Source organism: Armigeres subalbatus, chromosome 3 (genome assembly GCF_024139115.2).
Source record: "Armigeres subalbatus isolate Guangzhou_Male chromosome 3, GZ_Asu_2, whole genome shotgun sequence".
NCBI lineage: Eukaryota > Metazoa > Arthropoda > Insecta > Diptera > Culicidae > Armigeres > Armigeres subalbatus.
Genome location: NC_085141.1, coordinates 279,833,229 through 279,852,756, shown reverse-complemented (window position 1 = coordinate 279,852,756; position 19,528 = coordinate 279,833,229). Strand labels below are relative to the sequence as shown.

Here is a 19,528-nt window from a genome sequence, read left to right as displayed (position 1 = left end):
TTAAAAATATGCACAGTCAAGCGTGTGTGCATATCTCACATATCGCCCACCGAGCAGAATCTCTGCAATCAGCTCAAGTATTTGGCACCTCACTCAAAAAATCGGATTAAACTCTATGCTATGCACTTCTGCTTTACATCTATCGTCTTATGTTCTACAAGTGTTGCCGCCTGTGGCATGGTCTTACAGGTTTCAAAACCAACTAGGAAGCAGAATAAGGAGAAGCGGAAATGGGAAATTAAAAAACTTATTACTTTCGATGATTACTGCTGCATTTCAAACGCAGTTAGATTTTATGCTAAAATGAAGACTATTTCTTGATTTTTATATAAGCATATTTCCACAAGCCATAGCATTAGCATCGTGACAGTATATTTCGTACAATAGACACTAGTAATATTCACGTTTCTTTTTAACTCTCCATCGTGATTGCTATCACGACGAGGAAAAAAGTTTCACTTTATTATTTACTTCTCGAGAAGTCTTATACTCAGCGAGACCCACATAAGTTCGACGCAGTGGGATATTGGGAGGGTATTCCATGGGTCAGGTCATGATATACTCCGTAACAAAACAACGAAAAAAATATCTTCTTCTTATTGGCATTACATCCCTCACTGGGAAATTGCCGCCTCGCTGCTTAGTGTTCATTCAGCACTACCACAGTTATTAACCGCGAGGTTTCGAAGCAAAGTTACCATTTATGCATTCGAATATCATGAAGCTAATACGATGATACTTTTATGCTCAGGGAAGTCAAGACAATTTCCAAACAAAAAAAAATTGCCTAAACCGGCACCGGGAATCGAACCCAGCCACTATCAAAGGAGGCTTCCGAGCTTCTTGAAAAGAGGCTTCCGAGCCTCTTGAAGGAGGCTTTTAAGCCTCTTGAAAGGAGGCTTCCGAGCCTCTTGAAGGGAGGCTTCCGAGCCTCTTGAAATAAGACTTCCAAGCCTCTTGAAAGGAGGCTTCCGAGCCTCTTGGAAGGAGGCTTCCGAGCCTCTTGGAAGGAGGCTTCCGAGCCACTTGAAATGAGGCTTCCAAGGCTTTCCCCGAGGAAGAATACGTCCGGTTTTATGAGCGTTTTGTACAAGTACAGTTGGTGCAATTTTCTATTTTTTTCAATTTTCTCTTTGGAAACGATAAGTACCAAAATATCAAAAGCCACCAACTCCATAAGGTGAATCGAGCTGGTATATATTTCGTGTTTTTAATCGTTTATTCTCACCGTAATTCACATACGACCGCCATGTACCGACGTACCGTCCATGTCATCCGTATGGATGGCGAAAATAGAATAGAGAAGGGCAAACACATTATAGGTCAGTGTCTCTCTCATGTGGCAAAACATGAACCGTCTACTGTATCCTTTCACCACCAGAACGCAACACAAAGTCTGCCCCCTTCCCTATTACAGACTGGTCCCACAAATGGAGAATCCGTTTTTTATTGGTCAAGCCCCCAAAGTATGTATTTTGCATGACGTTATTCGTATATTCGTCCATACATTTGATATAAAATTTTCCAAAATCATAAAAAGCAACAAACAAATTTATCCGATTTTTTCCAAGAACTTTTTCTTAGAATAATAAATTTGGGCCAGTTTATTACGTCGAAGCTCCTTTATAACCATCAGCCTATATAGAGACTCAGTGCCAAATACGTTCGAAAAAAAAAGAGTGAACGAATACAGGACGATGCCTATAGGTATAGATGTTGACTCTCGAGCATTTTTAGTTTCGTCTGGAAAACAAGATCGTTTATTTATGGATGCAGGGCTGATGTGGCATCGTTGACACAAAGGAGAAAAGGTTAATGATGTACATTTTATGAATGACCAGGTATTGCTAACAAGAAAAGTACTGTTTCTCTAGAATCGATCGGAAGAAAATGACAAGCTTTCTGAATGCAAAAAGTAATACATCTGTGAAGCTGATTGTTTATACTAGTAGTATTCAATATGTATTCATATGTATTCAATAATTTCAGTTATTGGTGCCAAAAAAAAGCTTTACGTGCTAGTTAGCAGCAGAAGCAATCCATTGCACTCATCTGTTAACGGAAAAAACATTCCCAGATATTCCCATACTTGTTAACAGTATCAAAGATCCAAGCTTTTCCAAGCAGTTTCCGTATACGAGACATCCCGCCGCTTCCTATGATGTTGAACTTTGATTCATCATTAAACAGAACTGTTCGCCATTTCTAAAGACTCCAACCAAATGTGGTCAAAAGTAAAGTTCGTCTAAACAGTTTCTCAAAACCTAACCTGCGGATGTTAGATTTTTTCATAATTCTGTATAAGAACCTAACAAAATCTGTATAAGAGCTGGGCATAAGCAAAAAGCTTGCAACATTGAGAAAGGCTGTTCGAGAGCTAATGAAGGACAGAATCCCGACTGAGCTCCTAAAAGTTGGGAGTCCCGGATAAAAAATACAATAGGTTTACAATAAACTATTATAAAAACACAACACATTTTATTCATGAGCAATGAACTCTATTGTTTCTATATTATACCAATTAAGTTCCCATATCCTCGTTCCATTAGACGTACAATAGATTCTATTACCGGCAAAATGTGGGCAATAGAATTACGCTTGTCATAAGACGAGTTTGTACAATCCCATTGAATTCCACCACTTAATTGTATCTTGACCGATACGTATTTTGACCTCAACCTCGAGAAAAGTCGAGTCAAGTACGAGACACTGAAGACGGCCTTACTGTTGATGTCGAAATACGTTAGTGGGGATGACCGGCTGAACGAAAAAATCCAAAGTTTCAATCACACAATCACAATTTAAAGGGGGAAGAAAAGAATTCGAGCTATCTTATATGGTCTGGGTTCTGCCAAACCGCTCCAAGAGGCCTTTTGACTAACTTGCAATAATTTTTTTCGTAAAAGGAAAACGGAAATCATTCCATACTATTTTATACGTACATTTAGATATCCTTAGTTATGGGACAGTTATGGGATTGAGAGATATCCGGTACAATTTGTGATCAAATAAATCTGCTAAACGAAGGACTGGGCAGAAAAATCGGAAAAAAATGTATGGAGCTTGATGCGATTTGGTAGAACCCCGGGCATGTCTCCCCAATACCACCTACAAGGTACTCTCTCAAATTCTATCAAGCAGACAGACCCCCTGAAAATAAAGTTTTGCTTCCAGAAACTACAGTAAAAATTTTAGCCAGATCCGTCAAGTCTAAGTGGATGGCACCTAAATATCAAGACGCAGAGCCACCAAAATATCAATCAAAGCAGTCAGAGACATGTGGTCAACCATCACGAACTGGAGTGACAGTTTTCGAGTCAGACTTCCACTTCCTATCAGCATGATAATCTCCACAATTCCCATCAGCATCCGAGAAGGATTCTCATCAGAATCTGAGAGGAATTCCCATCAGAAGTCACTTGATATAAAATCTGGCGAAGACACTGACATGTCACCAATCAAACTGTCACTTGTATGATCCAATCAAACATGACGCTTCAAATGGGCTTGAATCAATTGAAAGTATTTAGATAGTTCTGATAAATATGAAAATTATTTCAAAAATACAAAATGCAAGAATCCAAAGAAAAGGGTAATGGAACTTTTTTTTAATTTTCCGCGAATATAATAATAAAAAATTGTGTTTACTTTGTGAAAGCAACTTACAAAAGATAATCATCATGCGGTAGCTTGAACTTTTTCAAAGGTTGCCTAAATCTAATAAGATTTTTTTATGATTAGAAAATCTAACCGTTTTCACTCCACCAGACTTTATATCTAGTGACTTTAATCAGAACCCGACAGAAATTGGAATCTCTAAAGAATTCCTTTCATAATCATCGGAGTATTTCAACCGGAGTCCAGAAGGAATTCACACTGGATTCCTTTCGGTATCGTTGAGGGATATCTTCGGGAATCTGTAGGGATTTGCTAGAGGATTTGCTTCAGAATCTTTGGTTAATTTGCTTCATAAATCCTCCGGAGTCGTTCGAAGATTGTTTCGAAATCGTTCGGAGATTTGCTTCTGAATTTCTTGACAATTTGCTTCAGAATCCCTTCAATAATTAATTTGGACTCTCTCGACGTTTTGCCTCGGAATCCCTCGACGAATTGCTTCCGAATCATTTGACGATTTGCTTCGAAATCCTTGATGATTTGCTTAGGAATTCCTCAACGATTTGCTTCAACATCCCTGGAGGATTCCCTTCGGAATCGCTGGAGGATTCTTTATGGAATCTCTGGCGGATTAATTCGGAGTTCCTCGACGATTTGCTTAGGAATCCTTCGACGATTTGTAACATTTCCTACAAAATCCCTGATAATTCACGTTGGCAATTCTGGAGGATTTTATTCAGAATATCGAGAAGATTCTCATTGGGATCCCTGAAACATTTCCGTTGGATTCCTTGGAACATTCCTGTCGAAATCCCTGGTGGATTGCCTTCAGAATCCCTGATGGTTTTCTTCAGTGTGCTTGAAGGATGCCCGTTGAATCTCTGGAGATTCCCACCGGAATCACCAAAGAATTCTCATCGAAATCCTTGGAAGATGTCCGTCAGAATTTCTAGAGTGTGCGGGACCAAGTCGAGTGCTACTACACTTAGATACAATAGTCATACGCTATCAATCGTTGTAGCAATCATCGGCTGGTAAACAAGCACACTTCGATACTGTGGGCTACAACAGAAAGCTCGTGCTTGAGAAAATGAGAGAATATGGACGAGTGTGGTTGATCCGCAATTGCCTAGGGTGGTTGGACCGTATTCATCACATTACCACTTCTCATAGACCCTATCGCAGAGAGGTCAATTTGGGGTGTACGCGGCATCATCCTTCTTGATACCAGTCGTGCAGAGGGAAGCAGGCGCGAAGTCGACCCTTCCCACCTTCCGAGGACATAGGGCGTGGTAAGGCCACCTGGAAAGCCGGCAATGCGCTGGCACGATACCATGGTGTTCTTCTAAAAAAGCGAGTCACGATGTTCGATGCTGCAAGGACACGCAGCTAATCTCGAGGGTGCGTTGTACACTGGCCCCCCTTTGAAGCATTACTTTCTGGTTGTACCGACTGGGACTATGGGCTTGACGGCAATGGAAACGGTTTAGTGGGTCGGGGATGTAGTCCTGCCTCCCTCATTTGCTGTTGGAGGTGGTCCCTAACCCCGCACTTCCTGGGCAACCCAGGATGTCTGTTGAGCAGATTCCCCCTCCATTGCTTATGAAGAAAAAAAAAACATTACCACTAAGATAGATTAATGAAGGTAAAATGTTCGAGAATTGTTGAATTTTTTTATTTTTATTATCAGACTAAGGCCGGAGTGGCCTGTGCTGCACATAAAAGTCTTCTCCATTCAGCTCGGTCCATGGCTGCACTTCGCCAACCACGCAGTCTGCGGAGGGTCCGCAAATCGTCCTCCACCTGATCGATCCACCTTGCCCGCTGTGCACCTCGCCTTCTTGTTCCCGTCGGATCGTTGTCGAGAACCATTTTCACCGGATTACTGTCCGACATTCTGTCTACGTGCCCGGCCCACCGCAGTCTTCCGATTTTCGCGGTGTGAACGATGGATGGTTCTCCCTGTTAAACTTACTATTATCACCATAAGAATAGACCGACCAAGTGGATTTACTAAGCGGACAATGGGACTTACAACGGTAATTTCGGTATAGCTGTAAAAAGTAGAACTGCCTTGTACGGAGTATCGAAATGGACTGAGCGTCCGTCTATTAGACATTCGTAGTCGAACCATTCGGTTCGTTCATTCGATTCGTCAACTGACGTTTTGATTGCGCTTGAAATGCGCAGGGATATAACAATTCTTTCCTTTGCAAAGCTTATCGACTAATATATAATATTATAATCAGAACTTGACATTTGTCAACCAAATAGAATTCAAAATAAACATTCGTTTCACGTTAGTTCATTACACAATTCAAATATAATAAAAATCGTCACATAGATTTGTTTTTCTTTCCGCTTCGATCTCCTAGGCTCACTTAGATCGACGTCCGATATGACACGTTTCCTCTTTCTATTCCGGTCACTTTCCTCTGAGGGATTTCCCTCCTCGCCTTCACTAAACATCTGCATCTCATTAGCTTCTATCGGTTCATCGCTATTCACTTCATTTGGGTCGTGTCGCTTGATGAGCACGTTCGGACCCTGCCATGAATCGTCTTTACGAATCCGAATTTGGTTTCGATGCGCCATGGCCTCTACGTTTCCAATTCGAATCTGGAACATATTAGAAGAATATCTTTTCAATAATGTTGCTTTCAACCATCTAGCATGATGATGGGGGTTGTGATTTCTGTACCACAAACTATCACCCATCATCAGATTATTAATCGAATCATCGTTGTGCTTCGGGATTTTCCCGGCCTGTGACTCTGCGATGATTTCATCATTGGGTTGTGGTACTTCTAAGTGCTGTTTATATTGCTTTCTTGGATTAATAAGATCAAGAATGGTTTTCGGCTTGTAGGAAAATATCCTTTCTGACGGAAAATGTCCGTCCTTCGTCAAATTATTGTTTCTATAATTAAACAAAAAAAGATTTATCTGGTCCTCCAAATCTAACTCCATAATTTCTGGTTCCAGTAGGTACCGCTTCAGAACCTCTTTCACAGTTCTGACCAATCTTTCTGCCTGTCCGTTACTGGAAGGATTATAAGGTGGGCTTTTCATCACCCTAATACCTTGTCTCTCAAGAAAATTGTAAAACCCACTGGAGTTAAATGGTGGACCATTGTCCGAAACCAAAACATCTGGAAGGCCGAAACGAGCGAAAAATGATACCATTTTTTTTAATACTTTGTTGCATTCTGTGCCTTGTTTCATATGTTCAATTTCTATCCATTTGGAGAAGCTATCAACAATTAATAAATAAGTACGATGTTCAAAATGGAAGAAGTCCACATGTACTCTACTAAAAGGTTTTGTAGTAGGAATCCAGTTTGATGACGCCTTCTGTTTGTGGGTAATCGCCATACTGTCACATGCCTCACAACTTTCCGCAAATTTCTGTATATCTGCATTTATTCCATACCAGTAAACCATGCTTCTCGCTAACTGCTTCATCTTCACTACACCTAAATGGTTACCGTGTAAAATTTTTAAAATTTGTTTCTGGTATGTTTTTGGTACAATTACCCTATCTTTATAAAGAAGACATTCATCCACTAACTCCAAATCCTGTTGGTTTGCAAAAACTTCATTAAAACGTTTATCTACTCTGTTCGGCCAACCAGTAAGTAAAAATCCTTTAATTTTTTGTAAAAATTCGTCATTATCTGTTTCCTTGGCTATCATTTTGTAATCAATAGGTGTATGTCTACTAAAATTAATGCTTTTTATAACTTCTGCGTCCACCTCATTAGGAACATCCTGCTTAAGTGGGAATCTTGAACAAAAATCCGCGTTCCCTAGCTTGTGTGAAGGCCTGTAAATTATGTCAAAGTCGTAAATAGATAAATCTAAAATAAATCTTTGAAGTCTGGTCACATATATCGAGTTATTACCCGCTTTTCCAAAAATCCCCACCAGTGGTTTGTGGTCAGTGTAAACAGTAAAATGTTGACCATATAGGTATTTGTGAAATTTTTTAACAGTACAAACAAGTGCTAGAGCTTCGAGATGTAGAATCGGATATTTTCTCTGCGCTTGATTTAAAGAAAATGATGTGAAACTAATCGGTTTTTCATCCCCGTCCACCATATGGGCAATAAGACCCCCAAGACCGTAACTCGATGCATCCGAAATAACAATAATCGGTTTTTTAGGATCGTAAAATTCTAGAAAGTTTGTGTTCACCAACAAATTTTTGCTTTCTTCAAAGACTTTCTGACAGTTGTCATCCCAAATGTACTTTACTTTGTTCTTCAGCAAGTTATATAAATGGTATAATTTGGATGATAAATTCGGTATGAATTTATGATAGTAATTCAACAATCCTAAAAATGATTTCAATTCAGTTTCGTTTCTTGGTGCCTTTGCTTTCTCAATTGTTAAAATTTTTTCTGGGCTGGGCATCAACCCCTTTTCACTAATAATATGACCCAAATGGTGGACTTCGTTGACAAAAAACTTGCATTTTTCAAAATTAACCTTTATGTTTGCATTAGCTAATCTCTCTAAAACTAGTAGAAGATTTCTTCTACAATGCTCTATGTTTACCCCGGCAATCAATACATCATCTAAATAGCACGTAACGTATTCAATGCCCTCTAAAACCTTGTCCATTACCTGCTGGAAAATAGAAGCGCTCGAAGAAGCTCCTTGGGGAAGTCTGTTGTAGGTATATAGACCTTTCATGGTATTTATCACCACGAACTTTTTCGATCTTTCCGCTAACTCAAGCTGTGTATACGCTCCTTCCAAATCAAGGGCACAAAAAACTTTACATCCAGACAAATTGGCAAAAATATCTTGCGCTGTGGGTAACGGATAAGTATTTGGTATAATCAATTTGTTAATAGATACCCTACAATCGATAACTAAACGGATGTCATTGTTTTTCTTCATAACTATTATTATTGGCGATGCCCATTCACTCGTCTCTATTGGTGTTATAACTTTCTCCTTTTCTAACTTATCCAAATAATCTGCGACCTTCTCTTTAAGTCTATATGGCACACTGTAAGCTTTTTTGAATATAGGAGATTCATTCTTCATCACCAATTGTGCTTTGAATTTCTTAATCGGTGACGAAAAATCTTTCTCAAAAACATTTCTGAATTTCTTTTTTATTTCATCCACAGCAGTTTCGCTGGACATAGTTGATAAATGATTGACGGGCATTGAATTTGTAAAAAACTGTCTCCAATCAGGAAAGAAAACATCTAGCCATGTTCGGCCCAACAAGGGGTAAAAATCAGTTTCACTATCAAGCACTAATAATTGCATCAACTCCAGTTTATTGTTAAATTTAACCCAGACCTTTGCCTCACCCTCAATTTTCAGTCTAGATCCGTTGACCACAATAAGTTTCCTATTATATTTGACCAAGGGGTTGGAGAATTTTGAAAATATCTATTTTGCTGATAACAGACACCGACGAACCACAATCAATTTCCATTTCTAAGGGATTTCCCTCAACATCCACGAATATCAAACACGGATCGCTTATCTTATTAATAGACGATACAAACATACATGCCAAATCACCTGAATCACTCTCGTCTCCATCCGAATCATCTGCCTTCATCCGTTCCATCATTTCAATTATGTGGCGGTCCGCAGAAGGCCCTGGCCTGTAAGAATCTACCAGGTTAACTGTATCTCTATGGAGATTCTTTAGTTTGAAACATTTTTTTTTTATATGGCCCTTTACTCCACAAAAATGACAAATTATTTGGGAATAATCTGGCCTTTGTCTTGTCATACCTCCCTCTGATCTGAAGTTCACCGACCTAGTACCGAATTGTCGTTGCCCTCTTCCATGTTGTCCGTAAGTGTAAGGTTTAACTCCCAGTCGACTTTTGACAGGACCTCTGCTGCTCCCGGCACCTATGTTGTAATCTCCCTCGTTGTATTTTCTCGATAAATCAAAAGCTTGCTTTAGCCTGCCGTATGCTGTTCCCTGCAAAGTACCGCGGATAGCTGCAACCTGTCCCAAATTTTCGTTTTGCCTTTCATCCGCAGTGCCTGCATTAGCTTTCGCAACTTCCCAGGTCGCAATTATTTTCTCAGCGTTCACCAAAGTTAGCTTTTCTTCTCCCAAAAGTCGCTGTCTCAGATTTCTGTCTTTTATTCCCGCAATGATGCGGTCAAGTATGGCTATTTCTTTAAAATTATCAAAACCGCAAAATTCGGCTTGAAGTTTTAAAGCGAGAACAAAATCTTCGATTGATTCGTCCGGGTTCTGTACCCTAGTACTAAACTTGTACCGCTGTACTAAATCCGGATCAATTTTGTCTAAACGAGTTTTTAGCTTCGCGATTAAATCGTCGAAGCCCGCCTCTTCAAAGTTACCAGCCGGGTACAACAGTTTGATTTCCTCAAACATGACCGGTCCACTAAGTGTAATGAAAATGCCATTCTCTCCTCATCGTTAATTTTATTAACTTTGAAGAAAAAATTTTAACCTGGCGTACCAGTTACTAAAACTAGCACCCTTGCGAAAGGGTTCCATTGTACATGCAATGCTTGACATGCTCATGGCAACTTAATATACAGTCTATAATGTGTTCAATTAACCGAAATATAAATATACACACACAAAAATGAATAACAAAAAAATAGCAGAATGGATAGTATCAAAATGTTAAAGTTGTCGGAAATAAAACTATTACGACTTCAATAATATAATCAGAAAAGTGTCCGACTTACCGATGAAATCAAAAGAGCTTTTCCTGTATCAACGACCGTTGCCGTGACGACTGTCCTCGAGCCAAATCTTCCAATCCGGAGTGTCACCTTCTACCTCGATTCGCTGTTCTCAAATAGATTGCCTCGGATACTACGAAATTTGAATACAGGCTCACCTGAACCGTACAGTAACGCTCCTGTTACGTCGAACTGTACAATCGGTTGTATAGGCCAGATAGTATTCAATTTAGTCGAATTGTACAATCAGCGACAGGTTCAATTTGAATAAATCATGTGGTAAAATCACTGCTTTATTGTGTTATATTAACACTGTAACCTGTTATAAAAGAAAATAAATCTTTTATTATATTAGGAACAAAGAAACTGATTTATTTTATTGTTTCAGGATACAATGTGTCCACCCTATTGAATCATTACTATACAGGAATAATGTGTGAAAAGGCCTTTTCATTTTTTTTGTGAATAGTGCTGTGGATAATATCGCATGTTGTAATAACAAAATGGCCGACAAATGCCGTAAAAAAGAACAGATTCCTCCGCTTACCTTAGAGGAATTCTACTCACGAAAAGTAACTCGCCGTTGAAACAGTGACCTGAAAATTTCGGCACCTGGTTGCCTGTTTGATTTCCGAAACTAATTAGTTTTGCTCATTGTCTTCTGTCACAGGCGTGATCGCATTTAGATTGCAAGCAGGATAATGGTTTGCACTGCGTCGAAGCGTCAAAATCGGTTAATCGTTATCACTGTTCAATTTTTATTTTTGTTCACTTTTCCGCACGCGTTAAGTTTAATTCCTCGTTCGCCACTGTTAAACTTACTATTATCACCATAAGAATAGACCGACCAAGTGGATTTACTAAGCGGACAATGGGACTTACAACGGTAATTTCGGTATAGCTGTAAAAAGTAGAACTGCCTTGTACGGAGTATCGAAATGGACTGAGCGTCCGTCTATTAGACATTCGTAGTCGAACCATTCGGTTCGTTCATTCGATTCGTCAACTGACGTTTTGATTGCGCTTGAAATGCGCAGGGATATAACACTCCCAACAGCTGATGCAACTCGTGGTTCATTCGCCTCCTCCACGTACCGTCCGCCATCTGCACCCCACCATAGATGGTACGCAACACTTTCCTTTCAAAAACTCCCAGTGCGCGTTGGTCCTCCACGAGCATCGTCCAGGTCTCGTGTCCGTAGAGAACTACCGGTCTTATAAGCGTTTTGTAGATAGTCAGTTTGGTACGGCGGCGAACTCTATTCGATCGGAGCGTCTTACGGAGTCCAAAGTACGTACGATTTCCAGCCACTATGCGCCTCCGAATTTCTGGTATGGAATTGCTGGTATCGTTATCGGCGGTCACCAGTGAGCCCAAGTACACGAATTCTTCTACCACCTCGATTTCGTCACCACCGATAGAAACTCGTGGTGGGTGGCTTACATAGACCTCTCTTGAGCCTCTTCCTATCATGTACTTCGTCTTCGACGTATTGATGACTAGTCCAATCCGTTTAGCTTCGCTTTTCAGTCGGATGTGGGCTTCCTCCATCCTCTCAAAGTTACGTGCCATGATATCAATGTCGTCGGCGAAACCAAATAACTGGACGGACTTCGTGAAAATCGTACCACTCGTGTCAATCCCTGCCCTTCGTATTACTCCCTCCAAAGCGATGTTGAATAGCAGACACGAAAGACCATCACCTTGCCGTAACCCTCTACGCGTTTCGAAGGGACTCGAGAATGCCCCTGAAACTCGAACTACGCACATCACCCGATCCATCGTCGCCTTGATCAACCGTATCAGTTTATCCGGAAATCCGTTTTCGTGCATTAGCTGCCATAGCTGGTCCCGATCGATTGTATCATATGCGGCTTTGAAGTCGATAAATAGATGATGTGTGGGCACGTTGTATTCGCGGCATTTCTGCAATACCTGACGTATGGCGAATACCTGGTCCGTGGTAGAACGTTCGCCCATAAAACCCGCCTGGTACTGCCCCACGAACTCCCTTGCAATTGGTGCTAGTCGACGGCATAAAATTTGGGAGAGTACCTTGTAGGCGGCGTTCAGCAATGTGATTGCGCGGTAGTTGCTACAATCCAGCTTGTCGCCCTTTTTGTAGATGGGACACACGACACCTTCCATCCACTCCTGCGGCAGAACCTCATCCTCCCAAACCTTGGTAATCACCCAGTGCAGCGCTCTAGCCAGTGCTTCACCACCGTGTTTAAACAGCTCTCCTGGTAGTTGATCAACTCCAGGGGCTTTGTTGTTTTTCAGCCGGCCGATCTCCTCTTGGATTTCCTGGAGATTCGGAGCCGGAAGTCGCAAGTCCTGCGCGCGTGCTCGGTTCATTACCATACCGCCACCGTTGTCTGCCATATCGCCATTCAGGTGCTCTTCGTAGTGCTACCGCCACCTTTGGATCACCTCACGCTCGTTTGTAAGAAGGTTCCCGTTTATGTCCTTACACATATCGGGCTGTGACACGTGGCCCTTACGTGAACGGTTCAACTTCTTATAGAACTTTCGTGCGTTATTAGCGCGGTACAGTTCCTCCGTCTCTTCACGGTCTCGATCTTCATGCTGGCGCTTTTTCCTCCGGAAAATCGAGTTTTGTCTGTTCTGCGCCTGCTTATATCGCCCATCTCGCCCATGCTGCATTCTTCTCTTCAACTAACTGCTTACATTCGCCGTCATACCAGTCGTTTCTCTGATCCGGAGCCACCGTGCCTAGTGCAGCGGTTGCGGTGCTTCCAATGGCGGATCGAATATCTCTCCAGCCATCTTCAAGAGATGCTGCGCCTAGCTGCTCTTCCGTTGGAAGTGCCACTTCCAGCTGCTGCGCGTAGTCTTGGGCTAGTCTACCGTCTTGTAGCCGCCCAATGTTTAGCCGCGGCGGACGACTCCGACGCGTGTTGATCACCGTCGAGAATTTTGAGCGTAGACATACTGCAACTAGGTAGTGGTCGGATTCAATATTCGCACTGCGGTAAGTGCGTACGTTCGTGATGTCGGAGAAGAATTTGCCGTCGATTAGAACGTGGTCGATTTGGTTTCGTTACTTGATTAGGTGATTTCCTTGTGGCCTTGTGGATATTCTTGCGGGGGAAGAAAGTGCTTCGGACTACCATACCGCGGGAGGCTGCAAAGTTTATGCATCGTTGGCCGTTGTCGTTCGATACGGTATGCAGACTATCCGGTCCGATGACCGGTCTATACATTTCCTCCCTTCCTACCTGTGCGTTCATGTCACCGATGACGATTTTGACGTCCCGCAGTGGGCATCCATCGTATGTTTGCTCCAGCTGTGCATAGAACGCTTCTTTCTCGTCGTCGGATCTCCCTTCGTGTGGGCAGTGCACGTTTATGATGCTATAGTTGAAGAAACGGCCTTTTATCCTCAGCTTGCACATCCTTGCGTTGATTGGCTGCCACCCAATCACGCGTTGGCGCATCTTTCCCAGCACTATGAAGCCGGTTCCCAGCTCGTTGGTGGTGCCACAGCTTTGGTAGAAGGTAGCCGCTCGATGCCCGCTTTTCCACACTTTCTGTCCTGTCCAGCAGATTTCCTGCAGCGCTACGACATCGAAGTTGCGGGGATGTAATTCATCGTAGATTATCCTGTCGCAACCTGCGAAGCCTAGCGACTTGCAGTTCCATGTTCCAAGCTTCCAATCGTGATCCTTTATTCGTCGCCTAGGTCGTTGCCGATTGTATCGAGTCGTATTATCTTCTATGTTGTTCGTAATAGTTGTTTTTAAAAGCGGCTTATTGGGCCTGAGTAAACCTCCTGTCTCGTCGGAGGGCCGTCGTGTCAGGGCTGTTTAGCGTCCCACCGAACACCAGGACTTGGGCTTGTGCGCTGTGGGCTGCACACGGTCGCTTTGGCGGAGCCTGCTTGCGGATTCATGCAGCTTTTTATAGAGGTTTAACAGGGCCCACTGTCAAACCCCACCACATCCTAGGCAGGCGCCACAACTCGCAGATGGCCTGGGGAGGGATCGTCAAGCCCTTGGACATAGTCCCTGCTGCCCTAGAGAGAATTGTTGAAAAGAAGCTCAAAATAGAGAAAATAGATGAAGGGGCTATAGCTCACCCCCCTCCTCCCTAGGCATTAGGGCTAGTTACGCCAATGATTATTACAATTTTATTTTTTGACGATATAACTTGCGGTTTTCGCGAGCCACCTCGCAATGATGTAAAGATTGTAAATGTCACTAATGAGCAGGATTGAATGACTTCAGCCATCATAGAGCTAAAAAATTGGAAAGTATGCATATATGTGGAAGTCTACACACTAGTGCTGTCCAATGAGAAGTATTGAAGTAGCTCGAAGTTTCTCCCTGTCCTGCTCATGCCCATTTGTTGACCAAAAAGAACGAGCAGGAGGAAAACAACTTTGAGCTACTTCGAGCTGCTCATTGGACAGCACTACTGATACTCTTCTTTCACTCTTCATACGGGAGCTTGGCAGAAGGAAGGTCGTGAGATTTATACCATCACAAATGTTGCCCTCCGCTCGCTGCCAAATCGACTTCTATAAAAACATTCTTCATGCCTGCCGTATCCTAAGCTGATCGCTATCTTATTTTTTGGATTGGCAACCATATTGATTCTGCAGGACAGTTTCTGTGTTTTGACCCTTCTAAAGACTTTTTTAGTGGTCACGCAAAATTTGAACAACTTCTCCTATAAATAACCAAATGCCATTTTTCCACAGCACAAATCAGAAAATAATTGATCTGTACTGATAAAATTGTCAACACTCTATAACAATTTAAGGACATTTGGATTTTAAGTTGTGGATTCAATATGGGGACCCTTCATCCCTTTTCTTCATCTTCAGTCCATCCCAAAATTCCAAGATTACATACGCTGTCGAATTCCATAACTAAAATCGATGACGAATACGTACACCTTTTTACTTTTATCTTGGGGAGGAATCAATTCCCCTCAAATATGTTAAAATTCGATTTGTGACAACACTCCAAAAATCGAATGTTTAACAATAACAACAACAATTTACAGACTGGCACACATCAGTAGAGTTAAATGAGACCGTCTGTGCAAAAATCGCATAAGTTTATTTATTTTTGGCTACATCGGATACATCGGAAATGAGGGAAGGAGATCAAGTCTTGCTTAACTTTTCAAAAGGACCTAAGTAACATTTTTTTCATGAATTAATTTGAGTACTGCAATGAAAAGCTTTCATGTTGTTCTGTTGATTGCGCTATTCAAATTAATTCATGAAAAAAATGTTACTTAGGTCCTTTTGAAAAGTTAAGCGAGAAGTCTCCCCAGTCCTTCCTACAGACACGGATAAAACTAGCGCTGTACACAACGTCGATGCGTCCAGTCACCCTGTATGGCCATGAGCGTTAAAAGATGCATACTATCGAATTCTCGGAGTGTTTGGGCAGCAAATACTGTGGCGGCCCAGGAACGATCAATCTGGAATATGACATTCGATTTTCTCCGGACAATACACAGTACAGTACGACCATCATAGATATAGATAGTTAGGTAGGTTCTAATACAGAATCGTCTGAGAATCGGACAATCGCTGGTTGTGTGAACATATTCGTTTTCAATCCCCGAACAAATTAGCAGATGATGGAAACTTTCAAAATCCCCAAGATCCCAAGATATCACACCAAATTGAATTCCCAAAGTTATAAGAAGGTACAGAATCATCGTGAGACTCTTCGACTTATGCGTTTTTGGTTCAGGTCTTATATAATATTTGTATAATATTCTGAAATTTCCGCATATGCCCAGTTCTTTACAGATTACGGAAAGTTCCTATACAGAATTGACGAACGCTATTACTGGTTGAGTGTAGGAAAGTAGGGGAGAACAGTCCATTATACATCCCATAAGTTTTATCGATGTTTTCACCAATATAAACAAGAATACCTAACCATTTCAACGTGCAAATGCAAAATTTACAAAACTAGCTACATTTCAAAATAATCTCCTATACAAAACAACAAGGTTTATATGACTTTCTAATGCATTTAAAATATGTTTTAAAGATGTGCTTGGGGCAAGACGCCCGAATGGTGATGTAAAATTACTCTATTGCATGAAACATAATTGTGAACGCATGGTTGTTTGTTTATCTTTGTTATCTTTTTTTGCAGCTCCATAGTAAATGACTAATATTAAATTGTAGTGGTAATATTCGGTCAGAAGTGTCCTGATTTAACACATCAATGAAATAAAATAAAACAAATAAAAAAGAAATGTCCTCCAAAAGATTATATGAGTGATTTCATGAGTTAGGCCATTTTGCCCTGTGAGTGTGTTTTGAACTGTCCTCTCTTAAAATTTGCACATATAATCGACTATCCTGTAATCTGCTCGAAACAATGGCCCATAACTGCAAATTTGCTCACTCAACAGAATCACAACAATAAATTAAATTTCTGGTTTACCCACAAACGTTCGGAGATTTGCCATCCACCGAAACCAAACCATCAACGTCAGCGTCTATTGGATTAAACGGACCTATACTCTGGCAAACAGCCAACCGAAAAGTTCGCTTGTTGGCTCTAGCAGCACAAACCGCGACATAAACGGATTCAGCCACTTCGCAATAGACTCGAGTCTCCATTGCCCGACCGACCGGACTTCTATGGTGGTGATGCTAATTGATGTATGATTTGCAGAGCGGATCCGGTGAAACTATGAAGGCGACAAAAACCCTCAGTTTAATTTGGTTCTTTTGCATGAAAAGCCGGTTTAATCTGATGATTTTCATAACGTTATTTGGACAAACTGTTTTTTTTAATTCTAATCATTTGCAAGTTTATTGCCGACTCTTAGCCTGGTGTTCTAGATTTCACAACCAGTGCATAAATTTGGGATAAATGCAATCGGATTCGTCGAATTCGACATACTAAATTACTAGGAGTATTGTACCTTTAAACACTATCTATTCTATACGCTACCTGATATATGAATTGGCTAAATATTTAACGATAAAACCTCAAAATTTTAGTTCACTACTTAACATTGAACAATATCTTACAAGTGTTATGCACATTCGAACAAGATACTATAAGGATTTTACGCTATCAAAGATATGCAACTGTTCAATTGTGAAATCAAAATCATAGAAATGGAAGCATTAATGCTCGTTTGAGATGTGTATGTACATTAGGGTGGCTCAAAAAACACTTTTTCAATTTTTTTGATGGGCCGCCCTCTTATTAGGTTCTATTTGATGCCCTGATGCTCTGGACAAAATTTCAGCCAAATCGGTCAACGTTTGGGCGGTGCTAAACTCGTTGAAAGTTTATATAGAAAAATGTATGCAGAAATATCCAAAAACAGTGATTTGCAGTTAGACGGTACAATTTACGATCAAGAACCATGATACTCATTCAGTTCTTGTAGAATTAAATACAGAATGTTATGCTGAAAACCGCGAGAAGATTAGAGTTTTTTAGGCAAAGATATTAGCATTTTACTGGAGTGTTGTAGGGATGAATTTATTTCTTTTCAAAGGTAAAAGAAACGAAATTTGCTCAAACCCCACTTCAGAGAAATGCTAATAACTTAGCCGGGCAAACTCTAATCTTCTCGCGGTTTTCTGCATAGCATTCTGTATTAAATTCTTCAAGATCTGAGTGAGTATCATAGTTTTTCATCGTAAGTTGTGCCGTCCAACTGCAATTCACTGTTTTGGGATGTTTCTGCATACATTTTTGCATATACACTTCCAACGAGTTTAGCACCGCCCAAACGTTAACCGATTTGGCTGAAATTTTGTCCAGATCATCAGGGCATCAAATAGAATCGAACAAGAGGACGGCCCATCAAAAAAATTGAAAAAAGTTTTTCCCATACTAATTTGAGCCACCCTAATGTACATTTATGACATTAAATCAAATCATCTAATTCTGTTATTATCCGTATTTCTATACTAATACTAACCTTGGTTTAATATTGATGAATGTTTTGCATGAAATATCACATCGAGTCCATCAGGACGACAAGTAGGTATTCTAATTTTCATCTTGGGTATGCACTTCTATGCACAATATTTGAAAGTTAAATCTATAGTAACAATCACATTAACAGTGAATAATGTTTAAATAAACATAAATTAGGAAAACACATTTCTTGCCTTATTTATGATTAGGTATACGTTACCTGTAGCAGGCGATAAGATTTAAAATTTGATACATTTTAATCAAAAAGCGTTTTTTTAGATATCATTTACGGGAACTTGATCAAAAAGTGCCATTCACACTTTCGCTGTGGCTGACACTCAAACATAAACTTTTAATCCTTTCCTGAAGTACCGATATCCAAAGCAAAAAGTTCCTGCGGTTAACCACATATTAGATGCTTCAACGTGGTTTATTTATATTGGGAATCATTCACTGAATATTATGTATCTTCTCACCTCGGAAAAACGCGCAAACGATTATCAACAGCGTACAGTTGAACGAGTTAACTCCTTTCATGATGATATTTTTCCGCGACCGCTTGAACAGCCGTGTAATCCTTAGCTTTTCGGATTCTCAATCAAGAGACGGTTCACTTTTACCAAACTCAATGCACTTGTATCGAAATTTTAAATAAATTAAGACATTATTTATGGATTCTCCTATCACACCCGTCGGCACTAACTGATGGACACGTCCGATCCCACCAAGCATCCAGCAACAGACTGAACTGCTTCGCACAGCAGGACCAAGTGAGGACCATGGCGCGAGATAATTTGAACAGGATATCGTCTAAATAAAGCAATATGAAAGCATGGTTTTACTCCGCTTGCGTTCCATGAGGCGCAAAGATATGCTGCTATATAGAACAGACTGTGGGTTATGGCTATAAATGCGATATAGCGGTGGGCCAGCGTTAGACGTATTTTTTTAGCATGTTGAGTTTATAAAATAATGTGCCTGGAAGTAATTCCGAAGTAGATGAATATCGATTTTACCTACCGTTACAATCAATAAAATATGCTTATCAAGCGTTTATATGGAAGTTCTATTCTTTCGTTACGTGATGGAAACAACTGATCGATTAAAATATTTTCATTCATGTGCCATAAAGACCTCCGAAGTAAAAATGTGCAAGTGTTCGGAATATGAAACAAAATGGACGAGTTGCGGACTTAACTAATACCACAGCACCGAGTGCTATTGAGTTTGAACAAGCTGCGATAATTAACAT

General features: G+C 40.7%; 1 protein-coding gene across 2 annotated transcripts in view; it reads right to left on the bottom strand.

Moving 5' to 3' along the window:
- Positions 1-19,007, bottom strand: part of LOC134220015 (uncharacterized) — a 61,829-nt gene extending 42,822 nt beyond the window's left edge. For both annotated transcript variants that reach the window (XM_062698944.1, XM_062698943.1), the window contains exon 1: positions 18,753-19,007. In XM_062698944.1, coding sequence (XP_062554928.1) covers positions 18,753-18,813 — 61 coding nt within the window. In that variant the 5' untranslated portion in view covers positions 18,814-19,007. The remainder of the gene's footprint in view (positions 1-18,752) is intronic.
- Positions 19,008-19,528: the final 521 nt, after the last annotated feature.